This window comes from Gracilinanus agilis, chromosome 3 (assembly GCF_016433145.1).
Source record: "Gracilinanus agilis isolate LMUSP501 chromosome 3, AgileGrace, whole genome shotgun sequence".
NCBI lineage: Eukaryota > Metazoa > Chordata > Mammalia > Didelphimorphia > Didelphidae > Gracilinanus > Gracilinanus agilis.
Window position 1 is genome coordinate 96,886,371 of NC_058132.1, and position 22,898 is coordinate 96,909,268.

Here is a 22,898-nt window from a genome sequence, read left to right on the forward strand (position 1 = left end):
GAAAAGAGAGGAGAAAAAGAGAAAGAGAAAATGAGAGAAAGTGAGAGAAAAAGAGAAAGAGAAAAAGAGAAAGTAAAAGAGAAAGAAAGAAAAAGAGAGAAAAAGAGAAAAGTGAGAGAGAAAGAGAAAGTGAGAGAGAAGAGAGAGAAAAAAGAGAGAGACAGAATAGGAGGGAGGGAGAGAAACACAGTATGATAAGTAGAAAGAACAGTTGACTGGAGTCAGGGGAACTAAGTTTTTGTCCCACTTTTGATACTAATTTGATTTGCAACCCTGGGCAAAACATTTCCATTGCGTGGACTTCCATTTTTGTGAAACAGGGGATATGAAGAGGATGCTTTCTCAGATCCTTCTCAGTTCTGACATTCAACGTTCTACATTCTCCTCCAGAAGCCTAGGCATGTCTGCGACTCTGACGCAAGCCCCCGACGCCTGGAGGAGGCAGTTGGGATGCGTGCTGAGCCCCCACCGGTGATGCCAGCTGGCATGATTCTCTCATCCTCCAGCCGTGAAGCTGAGAGAAAGGAGTGCCTGGTGGGAAGCCCAGGAGGCTAGGGGAAATTGCTCAGTTCTTCTGAGGAAAGTGAGCAGGAAGGCCTAGGGTGAGGGAGATGGGGGAGCGGGGAAGTGTCACAGGGATGAGGAGGGGCCTCTCCACAGCCAGGGCTAGAAATGGACATAGTCTGTCCTTGGTGACGTCATCGACCTGGGAAACGTAACCTGGATGGAGGAGGCCTTTGAGATGGTATAGTAATAGTTCAATCTTTTTATTCTATAGAGGAAGAAATGAGGGCCCAGAAGAGGATGATGACTGGTCCAAGATCATTGAACAAATGAATTGGCTCAAGACCTTCGTGCTGGAAAGGATGATCGAGTCCAAAATGACAGGGAGGGAAACTGAGGCTCAGAGTGGGAAATGAACTGAATCTAGGTCAGAGAGTGACAGCAATAGACCTAGGATTAATAATAGCCCACATATATTGAATTTTAGTTTAATGATTAAAAATCAGTATTCCTATAGATTTTTTGAGTTTTACAAAGAGCTTTCCTCATGTCATCTCTGTGAGGGAATATCGATACTCCCCATTTCACAAAGGAGAAAGCTAGGGATCTGAGAGGCTAAGTCACTCATTACAATAAGAGCTAAGCCAGGATCCCAGGCCAAGCCTTCTGATTTCCAGGCCAGGGTTCTTTTCCTGGGCCCACATTACCTCTGAACTCACAGCGGTCTGGCCTCCAACTCTTGGGGGAAGTTCTCCATGAGCCCTGGGCTCCTCCAGGTACTAATTCCCATCTCCTGAACCCCTGCTCTCCTCTTTGCTCCCCTTATGCCTGCAGGACAACAGAGTCCCTTACCTTGTGAAGCCAGTGTAGATGCATCTGCTGTCCCACAACAATGTGACAGAGGGCCAGGATCTGAGGAGACACAAGGACAGAGAGGCCCTTCAGATTCCTCCTGAACAAGCCAGCACTTGAGAGGAAGAACAGAGAGGTGTGAAAGGGAGGCAGATGGCAGCTCAGTATAAGGAAAAACCTCCAGTCAATCAGAGCTGTCCCATAATGAGACAAGTCACCTCGGAAGGTAGTGAGTTCCCCGACTCTCACAGAAATCAAGAATTTCAGAATTGGAGTGTATTTCAGATATAATCTTGTCCATTCCACACACCTAAGCAGAGAATTTCTCTACAGCATCCCCAATTGAGTTTCCTTTTGAAGACCTCTGGAGTTAAAGGAACTCACCCCCCCCCCCCCGAGGAAACCCAATTCCAATTCTTGGAGATCTCTGGTTACTAGCAAGTTTTTCCTTATATCCAGACAACATCTGCCTCTCCATAGTTTTCCCCATCGCCCCAGCTCCACAAAGGTTGGATGGTCCATCATTAGGGATGTTGGGGACAGGAGAGGGAGGATAATCCCTACTTAGGTATGGGTGGGCTGGGATGTCCTCTGGGATCCTCCCAGCTCTAAGGGCCTGGGAGTCCCCACAAGTCCTCTACATACCAGGATTACTCCTATCTGCTGGTGCTTTCCCTCTGGAGCTACCCCACACTCAATGATTTTGTATTTATTGTACTTATTCTCCATCCAGGGAGTCTCAAGTCTTTTTTTTCTTTTGTTTTGTTTAAATTTGAAATTTTTATTTAATTTAGAATAGTTTTCCATGGTTACATGATTCATGTTCTTTCTCTCCCCACCCCTCCTATAGTCAACAAGTAATTCCACTGGGTTTTACATGTATCATTGATCAGGATCTAGAGTCTCAAGTCTTAATGCAACTTAATGCAACTACAGGAAGGCTTCTGTGTGTGTAACAATATAGACAATGTCCTTGTTTCCCCTATTAGACAATAAATCCTTGGCAAGCAGGAATTTTTCCATTCTTATCCCCAGAGTCTAAAACAAGTACCCGGCATAAAGTAGGTGCCTAATAAATGCTTGCTTATTGACTGACCTGTGTCCCCTTGGCCACTGGTAATTCTATCCAATCAGATTGAATGTCTGCTAAGAGAACTTCATATGGACGAGGCACCCACCAGAAGGCCCTTTCCCTAAACGATAAAGTCTAGCTCAGGGATGACTCTTCCTCAGTGGGATTCGATTCAAATGATAAGATTGCATTACCTGTAGAATGGACCTTACAGGTCATCATCTTGAACCTCAGCAAGAACCTTGATATCCCACTGGACAAATGGGCATCATTCCTTGCATAGCTTTACAGAGGGGGAACTTACTATCCCCAAGACAGCTCATTCCACTTTTTGGAAAGCTCTAATCTAATTGGAAAGGTTTTTCCTCTCATCAGGTCAAATCTGCCTCTTTGTATTTCCTTCCTCAGACTCCCCTAGAAGTCAGTGCCCTGTAGTAAAGTCTCTATTCCCTATTCTAGTTGCATATAGCTTTGGGGTCCAGTTCTTTTGGTTTTGTTATTTTTTAATTTATTTAATTAGTTAATTTAGAATATTTTTCAATATCTGGGGTCCAGTTTCAATACTCACTTAAAAAAAAAAAACCAAAACCCTTACCTTCTAGACACTCAGAATCAATATTCATTCTCATTTTCTCTCTCTCTCTCTCTCTCTCTCTCTCTCTCTCTTTCTCTCTTTCTCTCTCTCAACCCATACCTTCTGTCTTAGAATCAATACTGTGTATTGGTTCCACAGTAGAAGAGCAGTAAGGGTGAGGCAATTGGGGTTAAGTGACTTGCCCAGGGTCACACAGCTAGGAAGTGTCTGAGGCCAGCTGTGTCTGCATCTAGCTCTGCCCTCTGGGGCCCACAGAACAGTCTAATCCTTCTACAGAACTGGAAGATCATCTCTTCCTCCACAAGCCACCCCTACCAGGTCTTTTCCAGCAACATCCTTAGTTTGTTAAACCAGTCTTTATATGGCATGTACTTGAAGCCCTTCCCCTCTCTGGATCATTTCCATTTTATCAATGTCCTTCCTAAAATGTGCTGCTCAGAAGAAATTTCCTTGCTTACGCCCAAGAGCTGGTTTGTATCGGTCTTGCAGTCCATTAAAATGCCCCGATTTTTTCCCCCTACAGGAACTATAGTTCAGCCTCGCCTCTTCCATCTTGTTCTTATTTAATTTTTCAACTGGAGTAATAAGACTACATTTAGGCCTATTAAGTTTCGCCTTATTAGATTGATCCCAATGTTCCAGACTGTTGAGATCTTCTTATATGCTTTATCATTCAATATATATTAGCTGTCTCTCTCTGAGCTTGGTGCCTTCTGCAAATCGGATAAGCGTGCCATCGAGACCTTCGCCCGAGTAACTGGTAACATTGTTGGATAACACAAAGCAAAGATCCCTGGAGTCCTCACAAGAGACCTTGCTAGGCTTTCACAACAAACCATTAAAAACGATTGTTTGGGCCCACCTGGTTATTCAATTGTTTCAAAATCATCGAACTGGGCCAACATTCCAAGTGCTGCCCGAACCAGATTAAAACAGAACTGAGAAATAGTTAACAAAATTAATAAAAATACAATAGAACATGATATTCATATGTGGATTTCCATCTCAATAGAATCCTGTGGGGGGATCCTTCTGAACCACTCAGGGGCCTCCATTTCTATTTGAGTTTGAAACCACTGATCTTGCCTATATAGCTCCACCTTTTCCACAAGAATAGTGTGAAAGTCTTCTGGATGAAGCCATGTTCCTTACCTAGTTTCCTTACCTAGATGTTCACCAGCCTTTTCTTTTCTTTTTACTTTTATTATATGTACTTTATTTTTCTAAAATTCATTCATTTATTTATTTAATTTAGAATATTTTCCCATGGTTACATGATTCATGTTCTTTCCCTCCCCTCCTCCTACCCCTTTGCCCCCTCCCGTAGCCAATGTACAATTCCACTGGGTTTTACATGTATCATTGATCAAGACCTATTTCCCTTGATCAATGATACATGTAAAACGCAGTGGAATTGTGTGTCAACTGAGAGGGGTTAGGGGGGCTTGGGGGAGAGGGAAAGAACATGAAATATGTAACTAGGAGAAAATATTTAAAATAAAAAAATTAAAATAAAAAAGACCTATTTCCATATTATTGATATTTGCAATAGAGTGATCACCCAGCCTCTTCTTTAATAATATGTTTTACAATTTTGCTAGGACTCAAAATCAAGCTCACTGGCCTATGGTTTGAAGATTATCTTCTTCTCTTTTATGGGAAAACAAAACACCCATTTGTCAGTCCACTCAAACATCCATTTATTAGTCCTGTTGCCTGTCTGTCCATTCACCCAATTGTCCGTCCGTCCATCCATCCATCTAGAACAGTGGTTCCCAAACTTTTTTGGCCTACTGCCCCCTTTCCAGAAAAAAATATTACTTAGTGCCCCTGGAACTTAATTTTTAAAAAAATTTTAATAGCAATTAATAAGAAAGATAAATGCACCTGTGGCCATCACCACCCCCCTGGATTGCTGCAGCACCCACCAGGGGGCGGTGGTGCCCACTTTGGGAATCACTGATTTAGAGGCTTCTTGAAAGAAATTCTATCCCTTCTCTCAAAACAGGGGATCCCCATGTCTTGAAGGAACATCCTTCCCCCCAATTATGGCTCATCTTTCCCATGTGCCATGTTTTCCCAGACCCACCAACAGTCCTGTGATGTAGGTGAAGCCAGCGGCAGTGGTCAGAAGGATAGGAATGGACCAGTCACTCCAGTATCCCATCCGGTTATAGAGGAACCTGGGAAGAGAAGGATCAAAAGTCAAATAAAGATCAAGATGGAAGTTTAAAGCTAAAGAATAGATGCTGACGCAAGAAAAAAAAAGTGAGTTGATCCCTTTGAGGTTTACTGGGGTGGGGGTAGAGGAGGAGCTGGATAGGAACCATAGAAAATGGAATGTCAGAGTTGAAAGGGACTTTAGAGATATGGCCCTTTGGTTTACTTCCACCTAGAAAGCCTTCTCTCTAGCTCTACCTGTGAAAATCCTACATTCCTTCCCCTGTTTAAGAATTAGTTCAAATACTGCCTCTTCCAGGAAGCCTTCTTGAACCTTTCCAACTCAGAGGGGACCCCGATTCTTTCTTGTGGATGTCATTACAGCTTACCTTCTACTATAATAATTTGTTTTGAATCTCACCCTCCTCCTAGACTCCGACCTCTCTAAAGGCAAGAATCACGTTTTACTATAGAGGCAAGAGTCTCAGACTGGGAGTCAAGAAGTTGAGGTTCAAGCCTGAGCGTTGCCACCAAATTACTGGATTACCTTGAGCAAGACACTTAACTTCTCTGGGATTCAAGTTTCTTTATTTGTAACTTGGTGTTGGACTAGATGGTAAGCTTGCTGAAGATAAAAGGCCTGGGGTTTTGTAATTATGGTATCTCCCTTCATTGGGATAGATCATAGCCCCTGATGTAATTCACCCTGGAAATTTGCAGTGACTCAAAAATCCATCACTCTGGCCAAACGAGTCTGGCACTAGCGACATCTTGATCTTGAGACGACAGACACAGTCCATCCGTGGGCACATCATCAAAGCCTGCCCAGGTTGGGAGATATGAGAACATTGACCTTTGGCCCACTGCAGGCAGGAAGGCTCCCCCAGAAGTCAGCACCCTAGAGCAAAGTCTTTATTCTTCTTTCTAGTGACATAGAGTTTGGGGGTCCAGTTTCAACTCTCACTTTAAAAAAACAAAACCCTTACCTTGAAGACACTCAGTATCAATCATTTTTTTTTTCCAAAAGTCAAAAATAAATTTATTCCTTTACTGTTAGGTTTTTCCTATCATTCTTTCATTAATCCATAGCAAAGTTACCTGGAAACTTCTGCCTAAGCAATTAAGGCAGACCAGAATTCCAGCTAGTGAGTGATCATTGATTCAGTATCAATTCTAAGAGAGAAGAATGGCAAGGGCTAGGCAATTGGGATAAAGTGACTTGTCCAGGATCACAGTTGGACAGTTTAAGGGTTTCTTAGGGTTACATCCTATTTTTAAACGTCCATCTCCCTTAAAACCACACCAAATGATGGTATTTAGGATGTTAACCCAGATAAACTAACAATACAGAAGCATTATTATAGTTCTGAACAATGTTAAAAAATACATGGAAAGCCATTTGAGAAACTTTTAATGGATATTTCAACAGAATTTTAAATTTAATTTGAGCCTAGGCCTTTTTTAATTAAAAAATAAAACCAGATTTTTCAGGGGAAAAAAGGTGTTTGAGATTAGATTTGAACCCAGAACCGCCCGTCTCCAGGCTGGTTCTCCATCCACTATCTAGCTGCCCCTTCATCTCCCATTCTTTATAGGTTGACTTGATCTGTAAGTTGAGCATTCATAAATGACACTGCTTGTAATGTGCCACTGGGGAAGAAATAATGAGTCATTTGATATATCACTCTGCATTAATTCAAACAGAGAGGTGTAGTACACATATAAACTGTCCTTATTTGGCTAAGCCTACATGGCAGAAATATTTAAATCCCCAGTGAGACTTCTCTGTTTCCAAGGAAGAATAGATTTGACAGAGAGCAGGGTGGGAGAGTGGGGAACAGAATAGGAACAAAGACTGTTTTAGAACCGATTTAGTAAAACCTGAAAGTCTCTTGGAAAACATGATGTTTATTCCATTTATATGCCTCAGTAAACTCACAAGATTAAAAGGTAACATTTTATCCACACCAAGAATCAGAAGATCTGTATTTGAATCCCTGGATTAATTTCTAGTGGGAATAATAAATATTAAATTGTATTTATTTACTTATAATTTATATGTTATATATTACATTATATGTTATATAATATCATACAAATATAAATATAAAATAAATAACAAATATAAATAAATAATAAAATGAATCCCCATTTATTTCTAGTGGGAACCTAGACTTAAACTCTTAAGTGTTTAAGAGCCTCTGTTTCCACACCTGTAAAAGTGAGATCCAGCATGCTATGGTAGATGGTGAACTAGCTATGGAGTTAAGAGGATCTGAATTCAAATTACACCGGGGGACTTGGATAAGTTACTTAAGTTACCATTCTGTGACCCGGTGCTCTCTAAACCAAGGAAGCTGCAAAGAGGCAGACAAGGTAGAGGGAGTGTCTTCATCGGGCAGTTAACTAGTCCAACGAAATCACAGGTCCAGTCTCTGTCCGTCCACTAGATAAAGTCTAAGGCCATTTCCAGCTCTAAAGATCTGTCTTTCTAAGTTTCTTCCCAGCTCTGATAGTCTATGATTCTTCTCTGTATCCCTCAAAGCTTCTGAAACAACACGTGCTCAAGAAACACTTCTCAAATTTAGCTGAATCACATCCAATGCTGTGGACATTTGGAGGCACAGAGAGGGGAAGTGATTTGCCCAAAATCTTACAGAAGGGCTCAGATTGGCACTCGATCCTCCTGACTTCTAGGGGTCTTTTTTAAAAAAAATTTTTTTTTTTAAACCCTTACCTTCTGTCTTGGAGTCAGTACTGTGTATTGGCTCCAAGGCAGAAGAGTGGTAAGGGTAGGCAATGGGGGTCAAGTGACTTGCCCAGGGTCACACAGCTGGCTAGGGGTCTTTTCCAGCACATTGTGTCACTCTAAGATTACAGACTGAAATAATAGGATGCAACCTATTCAATTCAGTTCAAGGAAGGAGGGGTTGGCAGACATGCACTTAGAGCAGAGGTTTTTTCTTTTAAACTCTTACTTTCCCATCTTAGAATCAGTACCGTGTATTGGTTCCAAGGCAAAAGGTTGGTAAGGGCTAGGCAATGGGCAAGTCTTGCCCAGGAGGTGTCCAAGGTCAGATTTGAACCCCCAGGACCTCCTGTCTCTAGGCCTGTCCCCAGCAGAGGTTCTTCAACTGGGGGCCCTGAACTTAAAAAAATTTTTTTTGGTAACTATTATATTATTATAATTTTTCTACCTGTGAGGAGGAAGTTGGCTCCCTTTGTAATTCTATGTATTTTATTTTATGCATTTAAAAATATTCTTGGAGGAAGGTCAGCTTTATAGTGTGTATTCTCTCTCTCTGTCTCTCCTTCTCTCTTCTCCTTCTCTTTCTCTCTCTCTCTCTTTTCCTTCCCCTCAACCATAATTCAAAGACAATCAGTCTCTCTCGGTCTCCCCTGCCCCCTACTCCCAACAACTCAGGGGATTCGAGCTACTGGAGACAGAGGGATATCTCCATTCCAACTGAGGGAAACCAGGACTAGACAGGACCATCAAGGAAGGCAGTTCCTTTTCCCATCTAGCCTGTAAGGCTCTGAAGGAGCCCCCATTTCTGCTTCAGGAAGTTCTCTCTTAGCAACTGCAGCCACGCTCTTTCCTGAATTCCTATAGTCCTTAGAAGCTACAATTAAATTCCATAATAGCTATAAAATGGCTATTATGTACAATGCCCTGAGCTCAAAAGGGCGCTGTATTTCTGGTATTAAAGTACAAACTGATTGAGAGCAGGGATTGGACTGCCTCACTTTTTCTCTCTGAATCCTCAGAGCTTAGCCAAGTATTCTGTGAAGCCTTAAGAAATGTTTCCTCATTCATTCATTCAATTTTGGGCATAGAATGGTAAATGATTGTACATTCCCTGGCCTCAAGGAGTTTATTCTCTAACGGTGGGCTCTACTACAGTTACACAAATAGAAGACACAAAGGAAAAGGTCAAAGGAAAGATCTAGACAATGTTCTCCAGGAAAATTATCCAGAGAGAGCAAGGACGCTTGCTCAGGAAGGAGAAAGTCTTCCTAGAAAAGATGGCCCTTGAGCTGAGTCTTGAGGGTGTTGAATATTACAGATATAAAGACAAAAAAAGTGGAAGAGACTCTGCCTTCAAAGAGCTTATATTCTAATGAGGAAAAGCATTTCACAATAGAGACATGAGGAGAGAAGGAACTCCAAGGATGTAGGAGAAAGTCCATGCAAACCCAGCAGCGAGAAATAGGGTAGCAGCTTTGGCAATGCAGCAGAATATTCATCAAACCAACAGGACTTAACAAGTGCCTAGATATCACCTCTTCTTCGCTTTCTTCCACTGCTCCCTGGTCTCCCCAACTGGCCTGTCAGTTCTTGTTCTTCATCTCTGTCTCAGAGCCCTGCACCCATAAACACTAACTGACCTAAATAGAGAAAGAGGAGGTTTCTGTGAGCCTTCTCTGTGCTGGAGGATCCAAGACTCCGATGGCCATTCCAGTCCAACTCGTCTCGACCTCCCCAACGAATGACCATCTGGCCCTAGATTCAAGACCTTTAGAGACAGGAACAGCAGTAATTCCTGGGGTGGCCCACTGTCCTTTGGGAGAGATCTAATTATTAGGAAATGTTTCCATACAGCAAACTGATACCTGTTAAGGCAAGGTGGAAGAGGAGAGTGGTCTCAAGGTGTAGAGTGAGACATTTGGGGTGCATATTTGCTATAAGGACTCTTTTCTTTTATCAAGTAGTGGGTGCGTAAGAGAGAAAATAAATGCTTCTTAAATAAAAATAAAGTAAAATGACATTAGAAGATTAAACTAGGGGGATTTCATCAGACTGTCTTTAAGGTTTCTTCCTGCTCTAAATCCTGTGACGTATGACTTTTCTGCCGTGAAATGAGGGAGTCAGGCGATTAAGATAATGTCTGCTCTGCTGTTCTATAGCTCGCAGTAAATCTTAAAACTGATTTATTGATGACTCTGGTCTTTTCTTCAGTGATTCCTCCCCGCCCCCAACACACACATTAAACCTTTGCTGTGACAAAGAAATACAATTACATAAAAATATTCAATAAGAGGCCTGGCTGACAATGTATAGAAGGTTCTTTCCTGAGAAGGGAGGAGTATCTTCTATCTTTTGTTTTTTTCGATTCTCCATGACCTCTGCTGGGTTTTCTATTAATCAGGCTTTGATTTCCTTTGAGTGGTTTTGTTCATTTACATCGTGCATACTGTCCTCTTAATTCTGATTTTCTCATTTATTGCATATATTCTGATTCATCTTGGCATGGTAGCTTATGCTAGTAAATCCCTGGTATTAGGGATCCTGAAGGTGGTGGATCCCTTTGAGTCTGAGAGTTGGGCTAAAGTCAATTGGGTGGCAGGGGCAGCTGGGTAGCTCAGTGGATTGAGAGCCAGGTCTAGAGACTGGAGGTCCTGGGTTCAAATTTGGCCTCAGACACTTCCCAGCTGTGTGACCCTGGGCAAGTCATTTGACCTCCATTGCCTACCCTTACCAATCTTCTGCCTTAGAGTCAATACATAGTATTGACTCCAAGATGGAAGGTAAGGGTTTATAAAAAAAAAATAATAATAATAAAGTCAATTGGATGTTTGGCACAGAAAAGAGGAAAGGCCTCCTGGCCAGGAGGGGAGGAGTAGGGATTACCAAACTCCTGTTTGGGTTGGAAATGGAGCAGTGGGACAGGCTTCAGCCCTTCCAGCCTGGTAAACATATACTTACTGGGCCTTTCATTCTGTCTTGGATTTCCTTGAGGTATGTGCCTAGTAATGGGACTAACAGAGTGGGGAAGCACAGTTTTTAATCACTTTTTTTTTAACACTTACCTTCTGTCTTAGAATCAATACTGTGTATTGGTTCCAAGGCAGATGAGCGGTAAGGGTGGGCAATGGGGGTCAAGTGACTTGCCCAGGGTCACACAGCTGGGAAGTGTCTGAGGCCAGATTTGAATTTGAAATGTGAAAATCCAGTCTCTGGCTCTGTCTCTCAATGCACTGAGCCATCTCACTGCCCCCTTTTTGGTCATTTTTCTCACCTACTCCCAAACCTAGATCCCTAACTCCCAGATCAGGCCACTTCCCACTTCCCTCCGCCTGCCTCTCTTCCCTAGTCTCTTCTGGTCTTTTCAGCTTTGCCAGTTTGCATTTAGTGAGGTGGAACCTCAGCAATGTTTTCCTTTGCATTGCTTTTCCTAGCAGGGCCTAAGAGAGTATTTCCAGAGTTTCATCCCACTCAGTTTACCAATCTTCTTTTGAAAACGGTTCCTCTCCTCTGAGCATCACTTTATTAGGAAACAGTTTATTGGGAAACAGTACATATAATAAGATATAATCCATGTTATATAATAAGATATAATCCATGTTATATCAAGTTAAAACTTGAATTATATCTTATTATCTGTACGTGTGTTTGCAAAATAGAGTATCAGACACAGACATTTACAAATATTACACACACACACACACACAAACAAAAATAGAAGCTACTCATGTTTTGGGGAATTCTCTCTCTCATAGAAAGACCCCTTTAAGGCAATGGTCTCGGGATACTTTTATGTGTCTATGTATATGTGTATAGACACACAAAACATACACACACAGACCTGGAGAGATGAGGTCCATGATTAGAATATGGCTTTAAAAGGGCAGACTGTATGTAAACAAATAGAATTGAAGTTAAAAAAAAAGAGGCATGGGGGAAAGGGAGGAATGGGCACAGGGTTACATTATATCTTAACACATATATACTGATACTTTAATGAGAAGAAATCTAGGAACTAGATAGAAGGAACATCTATGTACAGATGAATGGAGCCCAGAACACAAATAATGATTATTAATAACAACAAAGCACTGTGCTAGGTTCTTTTCAGATATTATCTCATTTGATCCTCACAACAATTCTGTCTAGGAGGTGGGTCCTATTGTTTTTCCCATTTTATAGATGAGGAAACTGAAGCAAATAAAGATTAAGTAACTCACCCAGAGTCATACATCTAAGTAAAAATCTGAGGCTGAATTTGAACTTGGGTCTTTCACGTCCTGTGTCTTTCCCATTTTACAGATGAGGAAACTGAGGCAAATAAAGAATAAGTAACTCACTCAGGGTCACACATCTAAGTAAAAGTCTGAGGCTGAGTTTAAACTTGGGTCTTTCTAACTCCCAACCAAGGAAACCTTGTCCCCTCTTCCACCATATTGTAATGAGACTCCCAATACCATCAGCCTGTCTTTCTCTGTCTGTCATTCCCTCTGCCAAAAGCAGGGAGCTGATCTTTCTTTGCCTTGCTTCAATAATAATAATTTCATCTTTCAAAAGTGGAGGAAACAACGAGGGGAGCATTTATCCCAAACCTGGTTCTCAACCCCAGCAAAGCCTTGGGCTGGGGGGCTACTACTCTACCTTAGAATTTCTAACAGAACTGGCAGGAACCCCAGGAAGTCTAAAATGTACCCGAATTTCCGGGAAAACAGATTTCCAAGGCTTCAGAGGAATGATGGGTAAAACCACATGTACTGCTGCAACTACAGGAACAGTCGGCCCCAGAAGGATGGGAAGTTCCCGAGAAAAGAATTCTCCACAAAAACAGAAACAAGTGAATGAGGATGAAGGATGGGGGTGGGACCGATGTAGACACACAGAAGACTCCACAGCTAAATTGGATTTTTAAAAGCCTGAAAGAAGGGTGGGGAGGGGGGACAAGAAGGAGGACATATTCGCTGTCTCCAAGTATTCAAAATGCTGTCATATACACTTGTACAGCTTGGCTCCCGTTAGCAGAGCTAGGAACAATGAAGGGAGGAGAGGAAGATTTAGATTTGATGTCAGAAAAATCCTCCTAACAATTAGAGCTCTGCCACAGTAGGAACAGGCTACCCTGGGAGGGAGCACTAGATGTCTCCGAGAACGTCTCAGGCACATCGTAGAAGAGATTTTTGTTCCAGGACACTTTGGACCAGCTGGCTTCTGGGATTTCTTTCCAATGCTGTAATTAGCCTGCTTAGGCAGAAGTCACAGACAATGGGCCTTGGTGGCTCCTACGGTTGGGTCTGGGTCCATTGCTGAGCCCACAACAGGGCACTTGTAATGTTGTTTAACTTTGTGTATTATTTCCCGATTTGCACCGGAGCCTGGAGTATTGGACTGGTGCTTCTTGGATGCCCACAACCTACATTTTTGTTTTTGTTTTTTTGGATGGCTCCTAAAGGTTTAGCAGTTTAAGGGAACTCCCTCGACCAATGAAGATCGCACCCACCCTGCAACTTATAGACCTAGCAATTGGGAAGAGTTTGTGAAGGGGAAATAAAGGCAGAAGTTACTTGAGACCCAGAATGTTGAAATTCTTAAACATCCTGACACTAACCAGCTGTTAAGGGATTTCACCAAAGACACACAGCTGGTTATGTGTCAGGATGTTGAAGGATCTTAACATTCTGGGTCTCAAGTAACTTCTGCCTTTATTTCACCCTTCACACACTATATCCAGGAGGCAGTGGGACAAAATGGAAGCGGTGCCCTTGTCTTCTCCCCTTGATGAACAAATCCTCAGAAGCAATGGTTTATCCTTGCTGCTGCTGTTTCTTCACCACATCTTTGTTTTTTGACCCTGCTACTTAAGGGAGATGATATCTCCATTGCTACATCAGATGGTCTTTTCCATTCCTCATCCTCCTTGACTTTTGTTGAATGTGGCTTCTACCTGTTCCTCTTCCTCTTGGATCTTTTCTCCTTCCTGGGTTTTGGTGCCACTCTTCCTCCTTCTCCCTGAATTTTAGTGCCACTCTTCCTCCTTCCTCCTGGATTTTGATGCCATTCTTCTTCTTTTTCCCTGGGTTTTGGTGCCATTCCTCCTCCTCCCTCCTGGAATTTGGTGCCACTCTTTCTCCTCCTCCCTGGGTTTTGGTGTTACTCCTCCTCCTCCCTGCTCAATCCCCCCTTCTTGGCTTCCTTTACTGGTTTAATACCATCCTCTGCCTCCCTAAGTCTCTTATTGCCTAAAGCTTCTCCCATGACATTCTCTCCAGAGATGACTTAATCTTCTCCCATAGAATCAAAAGATCAGTTTTATGTCTTGAAGGGATCTCAGAAGTCTAGTCCAACTTCCATATGCTACAGATGAGGAAACTGAAGCTCAGATATTTAACAAAGGTAGGATTTGAACTCAAGTCTTCTAACTCCAAATTCATCATATGATTATTGTTTAGTCATTTTCAGTCACATTGGACTCTTCCTCACCGTTTTGGGGGTTTTCTTGACAAAGATACTGACAAGGTTTGGCATTTCCTTCTCCAGCTCCTTTTACTGAGGAAATTGAAGCAAACAGGGTTAAATGACTTGTCCAAGATCACACAGCTAGTAAGTATCTGAGGCCAGATCTGAATTTAAGAAGAGAAGTCTTGACTCCTGGCTTGGCAGACTATCCACTGGGCCACCTAGCTGACCTTCACTGTACCATGGTGCCTCAATTCACTGACGCTGCTATCTATATCTAACGCTCGTCTCTCCCCTGTATGTCTTTATCCACTGCTTGCATTCCATCCAAACCCTGCACATAATACATGTGCCTGTGGGACTGTACTCCATTTGGATGATGTCAAAGCACCACAAAGTCTACATGGCCAAAAGAGAATGTATCATCCTTTCCCTTAAAGCCACCACTCCTTCTGACTTCTATATCAAGCCTGTGGCACCATCTGCTCAGTATCCCCTCCCTCAAAATCTCAGCAGCATCTTTGCCTCAGTTCTATCCCTTATTATGATTTTTTTTTGTAAAGTCATTTTCCATCATGTCTGACTCTTTGAGACCCCATTTGGGGTTTTCTTGGCAAAGATACTCAAATGGTTTGAGCCCAGAGGCAAAAAGTGTCCAAGTCTTATCAGTTCTACCCCCACAACATCTCTCTAAATACTTGCTGACCGACTCGTCGTCCTCCTCTCCTTTGGTCTATTTTAATATTTTCCTAACTGGTCTCTTTGCCTCTAGTCTTTTTTCTCTCTAGTCCATTCTTCACACAGATGCCAAACTTATCTTCACAGCTCGCTTGTCGCTCCCAAGAGGCCAAAGGATAAACATAGATTCCATAACCAGATGCTTAAGGATGTCCCCATTCTGGGTCTAAAGTAACTTTCTGCCCACCTTTATCTCCGATTGGGCCTCCTTGCATTCCCAAAGGCATACGCTTTCCTGAAGGCACTGTGGTGCAATGAGTGGAACCGAGGTCAGTCAGGGAATCTGGGTGCCAATCCTGGCTCTGCTACCTCTTACCTTGGTGACAAAAGGCAGATCACTTTCCTCATGGGGGAGGGGGGTGGTTTGGACTAAACGACCACTATGGTCCTTTTTGTCTCTAAATCTAAGATCTGGTGACTTTAGCTTGTGGAGATCTTCCCCAAAGGTTCACCTAGTTCACTAGCTTGGCTACCACTTCCTTCACCACAGAAAAGTAAATTTCTGGAGCAAATTTTGGGCCTTCAATGTCTAATGGACTCCACCTACTTACTCTCTTAGTCCAGTCATCTAGTACTATTAGACACAGTTTATCTTATCTTATCTTATTTATTTGTTTGTTTATTTATGTATTCATTCATTTTAAACCCTTACCTTCTATCTTAAAATCAATACTATGTATTGGTTCTAAGGCAGAAGAGTGGTAAGGGCTAGGCAATGGGGGTTAAGTGACCTACCCAGGGTCACCCGAGCTAGGGAGTGTCTGAGGTCACGTTTGAACCCAGGACTTCCCATCTCCAGGCCCTGCCTTTCTATCCACTGAGCTCCAGTATCCTCCCCCACCCCCCAATCCCCCAGGGACATGAGGTCATGAAAAATTAGACACAATTGAATGACATCATCCCTGAAAATATAAAGATCTTTTTAAAACATAATTTTTATTGCTATCTTTTGTTTTACAGTGTCCATATTTTCCCCCTATTTAACTCCCAACTCCCAGTGTGCCATCCTATATACCGTTTTTCTAAAAGAAAAGAGGGGGCAGCTGGGTAGCTCATTGGATGGAGAGCCAGGCCCAGAGACAAGAGGTCCTGGGTTTAAATCTGGACTCAGACACATTCCAGCTGTGTGACCCTGGGCAAGTCACTTAACCCCCATTGCCTAGCTCTTACTGCTCTTCTGCCTTGGAACCAACACACAGTATTGATTTTAAGGCAGAAGGTAAGGGTTTTTTTAAAAAAAGAAGAAAAGAAAAAAAAGAAAAAGAAAAACTCAGTAAGACTGATCAATGTATTAAAATATTAAATATATCAGTGTATTAAACATGAAAATATAAATATTTTGTCCCACATGAAAATATTTAGTGAATTTAATGAATGAATATATTCAATACACGAAAATATATTATTCAAAATGAATACTTTTAAATCCTTGACCACATATGCAATGTTCCACAGGCATGGACATCCCCCTCCCCAGTCTCTGAAAAGGAGCTGGAGGTGCTCTCTCATGGCTCATCTTTGGGGCCAAGCCTGCTCTCCATAATCCCAGCACATTTATCTCCTTCGATTGTTTTGTGGTGGTCATGTTTTCCATTTGCATTATTGTAGTCACTGCAGAAATTATTTTCCTGGAAGAGCTCCCTCCTTTACATTAAATTGAAACCCATCTCCCTGCCCTCCTCCCCCTCCAACTGCTCCTCTGTGACCCCTCCAGGGTCCAAAGCAGCCAGTCGAAATCCTCTTTTACAGGATGGCGGAGATAATGGATGTGAAAAATCCTTTTACCAGGAAAAGCGGGAGGGATAATTATTCCTTTCCATCCACTACATGGTGGTTCAGAATAATTTCTGCAGGGAGGGGGACTGAGCAGCTCGGCCTGTTCGTGCTCTTTCCTGGCTTCTAGAGAGGAGGGGGCCCCCACGTCTGCTGGTCAGCCCCCCCCATCAAACTCTTGGCCCCCATGTCTGCCGGTCAGCCCCCCATCAAACTCTATGCCCCAACATCTGCCGGTCAGCCCCCCATCAAACTCTGTGCCCCAACATCTGCCGGTCAGCCCACCATCAAGCTCGAGGCCCCCATGGGCAGTGTGCTGGATACCTGCTTCAGTTCCTACTACTAGGGCCTTGGGGAAGTCTTTTCTTATCATGGGGGTTCAGTTTCCTCTTAAGTAAAATAAGGAGACTGGACACGAGTAGGGGCTGGGAAACGACAGCCAGGTCCTGCTGCCTTATTTTTATACTGTCCTCTTGAGCTAAGAATGGTTTAAACAGGAACTGGGGCCTCAGGCCATTGTTAGCCAACACCTGGACTCCAGGGGTCTAACGGTCCTGTCTTTTCCCACTTCCTCCGGCTGCTGTGGGCTAGGACTTATGAACAAAGACCCCTAAATAGGTGAGGAAAGGGCCATCCCCATTCAACCCGAAGCCAGCAGGACTGGAGGATCCCGCTGGTCCTCTCCTGGGGCAGTGACTGCTTCTAAGAAGCTCCTTGGCTCTAATTTCTGGAGCTCCTGAATGTTTCGAAAATATCCCCACTATATGATTGGGGATGTTGACTCTAAACGATCACCCCAGTACAAATATCAATAATATGGAAATAGATCTTGATCAATGACACATGTAAAACCCAGTGGAATGGCTCATTGGCTACAGGAGGTGGGTGGGAAGAGGGGAGGGAAAGAACATGAAACAGGTAACCATGGAAAAATTTTCTTAATTAAATTAAAAAAATTTTTTTAATGAAAATATCCCCACTGAGCCAATGTGAACATCTCCTCCCCCACCTTTTTTTTTTTTTCCCAGAGAAGGAAACCAAAGCTCTAAGAGAAAGAAATGATGGGTGCAGAGTCAAATAACAAATCGGTGGCAGAGATGGGGTGGGGGGATGGCGTTCTTGGGTTTCAAGCTCTGCCACTGGTTTCTCCCCAGGACCGGGCTTCAGGTAAATGACAAAGAAAGGGCTCCGTTGGATGGTCCCAAAGGTCTCTTCTAGTTTGGGGAATTTATGATTCTATTATTCTTCCTCCGATGGGGCAAACCCTCCATTTAGGTAATCAGGGATCCCTCCAAGATCATTCTCCCCCATCCAAATGTTTTAGTTCTATTCTCTCTCGAACCCAGAAATCGAGAATAGATTTACTGTCTACTCTGATTCAGACTCTTTCATCTGGAAAGAGGGATGGTCATCTAATCCAAACCTCCTTATAACTAATACTCCATTCCCCTTTTACTCTATACTTTTTTTTTTAAACCCTTACTTTCTGTCTTAATAACAACTTTGGGCTAAGGAAATGGGGTGAAGTGACTTGCCCAGGGTCACACAGTTAGGAAATGTCTGAGATCAAATTTGAACCCAGATCCTCCTAACCCCAGGCTTGGCGGATCTATCCGCTGATTCACCTAGCTAGCTGCTCCCTCACCCCGCACCTTTACAGTACATATTTGGGATGCTCTCCCTCTTCACTTGCATGTCTTATAAACTCTGGTTTCCTTCAAGCTTCAATGTTGGGACCACTTCTTTGAGAGGCCTCTCTGAGTCTTCCCCTCGAAGGTTCCTTTTCACATATTCTGTACCTTTTACATAACAAGTAACATAGAGATTGTCTCCTTCCCAAACTGTAACTTCCTTGAGGAAAAGGACTGGTTTTGCTTTCTTGGTATCCTCATCACTTAAGCAGCCCCTGGCACAGAGTAGGTGCTTAATAAATGCTTGTTTCTCAAAAATTTAATTAATTAAGAATATTTTTCATGTTCTCTCCCTCCTCTTCTCTCTTCCCCCTCCCAGAGCCAAGGATCAATTCCACTGGGTTTTGCATATATCACTGTTCAGAACCTATTTCCATATTATTACTATTTGCACTAGGGTGACCATTTAAAGTCAACATCCCCCATTATGTCCCCATCGAACCATGTGATCAATCATATGTTTTTCTTCTGTGTTTCTACTCCCACAGTTCTTTCTCTGGATGCGGAGAGCGTTCTTTCTAATAAATGATTGTTTTATTGAATCCGGAAGCACCAAGGCAGTAGAGTGCCTTCCTGTGGATATATCTGGGAACCCTGGGCCAGGGCCACTTACCAGTTGAATTCATTGTAGTCATTGTCAACTTCCCACCAGAAATAGAACCAAGTCAGAGTGAGGAAGAAGGTGAAGATCAGGATCAGGAACCAGAGACGTTCCCACTGTGGAAACAGAAAAATATGGTGGTCACTCAAAGTCCAGGCGTGGCTCTGAAAATAGCATGAATTACTTATCTAGCCACTCACTTATCTCCTTTCTGTTCCTCCTTTTACAGAGTCACTCGATATAAAAAAGAACTTAAAAAAAAAAGGGAAACAAAAAAATTTAGCAAAACTGATTAACATGTTAAAAAAAAAATCTGGAGTCACATTCGATGTTCCATGTCCATGGACAGCATGTCCCTCCCCTCTTGTAAAGGAGTTTGGGTGGGGTGTTTTCTCCTATTTTGCCTTTGGAGTCAAGTTCGTACTTTGTAACTTCCCCAAATTAAAAAAAATATTTTCAACAAATATTTATTAAGTTCCTAAAGCATAAAGACTCTTTTGTTGTGTGTGGAGAGATGCAAAGTTTATATAAAACACAGACATCATGAAGAGCAACCCTTACGGAGAGGAAGTCTCCGCTCCTACATCTTTGTTTAATTAATTAATTTATTCTTTACTTTTAAAAATATTTTTCCATGTTTACATATTTTATTTTCTTTCCCTCCCCTCTTCCCTCCCCACTCCCAGATCCAATAAGCACTTCCACTGGATTATATAAATGTTATCACTTGTACCTATTTCCCTATTATTCATTTTTGCAATAGAGCAATCTTTTAAAACCAAACCCCCAAATCATACCCTCCTACATCTTTGAACAGCTAATCAAGGGCCACTGATGGGCCAGCAAGGCTAAGAGCCCCAGGCACTGCTTCCACAACCAGCACCCAGAAGAGAAACCCTTGTGGAGTTTCCAGTCCCAGCAGTGGGGGTCTAAAGCCCCCAACTCCTTAGCAGTTAGTTACTAAGGACCCAGAAAAGAAAGTTCTCATCACTAGTGACAGCCTTGTCTTCTGAAGCCTCCAGATTGACTCTTGTCTCAGACTGAACAGTAAAGTACCTTTCAATCAATCACCCCAGCCAGAACTCTAAGCTGAAGACAATCAAAACCTTAAGTAGTTGTCCGGTCACCCTAGCCTGGGCTCATTGCACCTAGGCCTCTCCTAGCCACCTTGGGTGACCCGAAGGAAGCCTTTCCCCCTCCCCTAAAATGGTGATAAGCACCCTTCATTCTGCAATTCACTGGAAGTCCCAGGGCTGATTTTGATGTGTGTCTTCCCCGATTAATCTGCCTACCTCGATCAAAGATCCTTAGTAGAGCTACTTTGGTGGTTCTGATTGATTTCAGATTGACCCTACTTTGGGGCAACATTAAATGGTTCAACATGAGAAACAGATCTGGTCTTATAAGTGGAAATTATATGAAAGAAAATGCATTATTCTTTGTATGCCAATGTGCCTTAACGACTGTGGGGCCTTTCCTCCTTAAAAAACAAAAAACTTTAATTTCATGGTCTTTCAATAATATTTATGCATTTGTTCCAACCCCTCCACCTCCCAAGTGACCCACAGAAATATAAAAATAAATCTTTTCTAACAAATACCCAGTCAAAAGAAACAAATATCTGCCCTGTTCCAAAAAAGCATGCCTCAATCTGCATCTTGAGCTCATCATTTCTCTGTCAAGAGGAGGACAGCATTCTTCTCTAGAATCATTTGTCAGCACATTGAGCAGAGTTCTCAAGCCTTTCGAAACTGTTTTTCCATATGTTGTCGTTATTATATAAACTGTTCTGATTGTACTCCCTTCACCTCATGTCAGTTGATGCAGGTCTTCCATGAGGCTTTTCCATCTGCCCTGCTGCCAAACCCTCCAATAAATGTTATCTCCCTCTATCAGAATGAGAGCTCCTAAAGAGCTGGGAAAGTCTTCCTTTTAAATTTGTATGGCCAACACTTTACATGGTGCTTTGCATATGGTAAGCCTTAATACTTTTTAATTCATTCATTCCCAGACCTCAAGGAATTCAAGGTCTAGTGCAGTGATTCCCAAACTTTTTTGGCCTACTGCCCCCTTTCCAGAAAAAAATATTAGCTAGCTCCCTGGAAATTAATTTTTTTTTTTAAATTTTAATAGCAATTAATAGGAAAGATAAATGCACCTGTGGCCATCACCGCTTCCTGGATCATTGCAGCACCCACCAGGGGGCGGTGGTGCCCACTTTGGGAATCACTGGTTTATTGTCTGTTGTAGTGACCTCTGTCAACGTCTTGCTTCCCAAACCCACTAGACCAGTGATTCCTAAAGTGGGCACCACCGCCCCCTGGTGGGTGCTGCAGCGATCCAGTGGAGCAGTGATGGCCACAGGTGCATTTATCTTTCCTATTAATTGCTATTAAAATTAAAAAAAATTTAATTTCCAGGGGGCTAAGTAATATTTTTTTCTGGAAAGGGGGCAGTAGGCCAAAAAAGTTTGGGGACCAATGCAATAAACCGTAAGAGCAGCATTACAGAGAGAGGGCCCAAATGTTTGGTAATACACAGTTGGGAGAATTAGAGAAAGCTTCTTGGAGGAGGGATCATTTAAGCTGGGTAAGAATTCAATTAGATGAAGGGGTCTTAAGAGGGGAAGGAAGATATTCTAAGTGCAAAATATACTATGCTCAAAGAAAAGAAAATCCAGAAGAAGGTAATCAATAGCTAATGTTTGTTTATATAGTTTTAAGGTAGGAAACACACACACACAGACACATATTTATTACCTCATTTGAGCCCCCACAACAACCCTCTGATTTAGATGCTATTATTATTCCCATTTTAAAGAAAGGTTAAAAGTCAGGCTTTTACAACTAATGTCTGAGGCAGAATTTAAATGAAGTTCTTCCTGATTCTGAATCCAGTACTCGTCATATTTTTCAATGGAAAGTTGAATGACAAGGATGCCACCAATACTGACGAGGAGGTTCTTGCTTAGTCGTGGGTTGGCCTGGATGCCCACTCAGATTCCTTCTTATCATTAAGATTCTATGTTCTAAGTCCCTCCTCACTGATACTTTAGGTTCTATTGTTCAGACATTTCAGTAGCATCCAACTCTTCCGAGATTCTATTTGGGGTTGTCTTGGCGAAGATACTGGAGTGGTTGGTCATTTCTTTTTCCTGCTCATTTTACAAAGCAGGAAACTGAGGCAAACAGGGTTCAATGACCAGTCACACAATAAGTATCTGAGGCTGGATTTGAACTTTCTGACACCAGGCCTGGCATTCTATCCACTGTGGCCCCATTTTAGGTTCTAAGACCCTTCTGACTCTTGGAAATCCAATCAATTATCAAAGATCTGTCCAGAACCTACATTGTGTTGACCCAGAGTTGGGCACCCAAAGGGGTGGGAAAAGGACAGAATAGTCCAGATGCTGCCCGGGAAATGGAGATCTTGGCATTTCTCTGAATAGTAAGGAAAGGTTGAGCTTTCTTTCTTTCTTTCTTTCTTTCCTTCTTTCTCTTTGAGCTTTCTTTCCTTCTTTCTCTCTTTCTTTCTTTCTTTCTCTCTTTCTTTCTCTCTTTCTTTCTTTCTTTCCTTCTTTCTCTTTGAGCTTTCTTTCTTTCTTTCTTTCTTTCTTTCTCTTTGAGCTTTCTTTCTTTCTTTCTTTCTTTCTTTCTTTCTTTCTTTCTTTCTTTCTTTCTTTCTTTCTTTCTTTCTTTCTTTCTTTCTTTCTTTCT

General features: G+C 42.4%; 1 protein-coding gene across 1 annotated transcript in view; it reads right to left on the minus strand.

Annotated features, from left to right (window-relative positions):
- The window catches only part of GDPD5 (glycerophosphodiester phosphodiesterase domain containing 5), a 93,259-nt gene that overhangs the window by 38,733 nt on the left and 31,628 nt on the right, over positions 1-22,898 (minus strand). Inside the window, exons 2-4 of the mRNA XM_044668922.1 lie at positions 19,195-19,298; positions 5,113-5,206; positions 1,357-1,416 (exon numbers count right to left, since the gene is read on the minus strand). Of these exons, the coding sequence (XP_044524857.1) occupies positions 1,357-1,416; positions 5,113-5,206; positions 19,195-19,298 (258 nt within the window). The remainder of the gene's footprint in view (positions 1-1,356; positions 1,417-5,112; positions 5,207-19,194; positions 19,299-22,898) is intronic.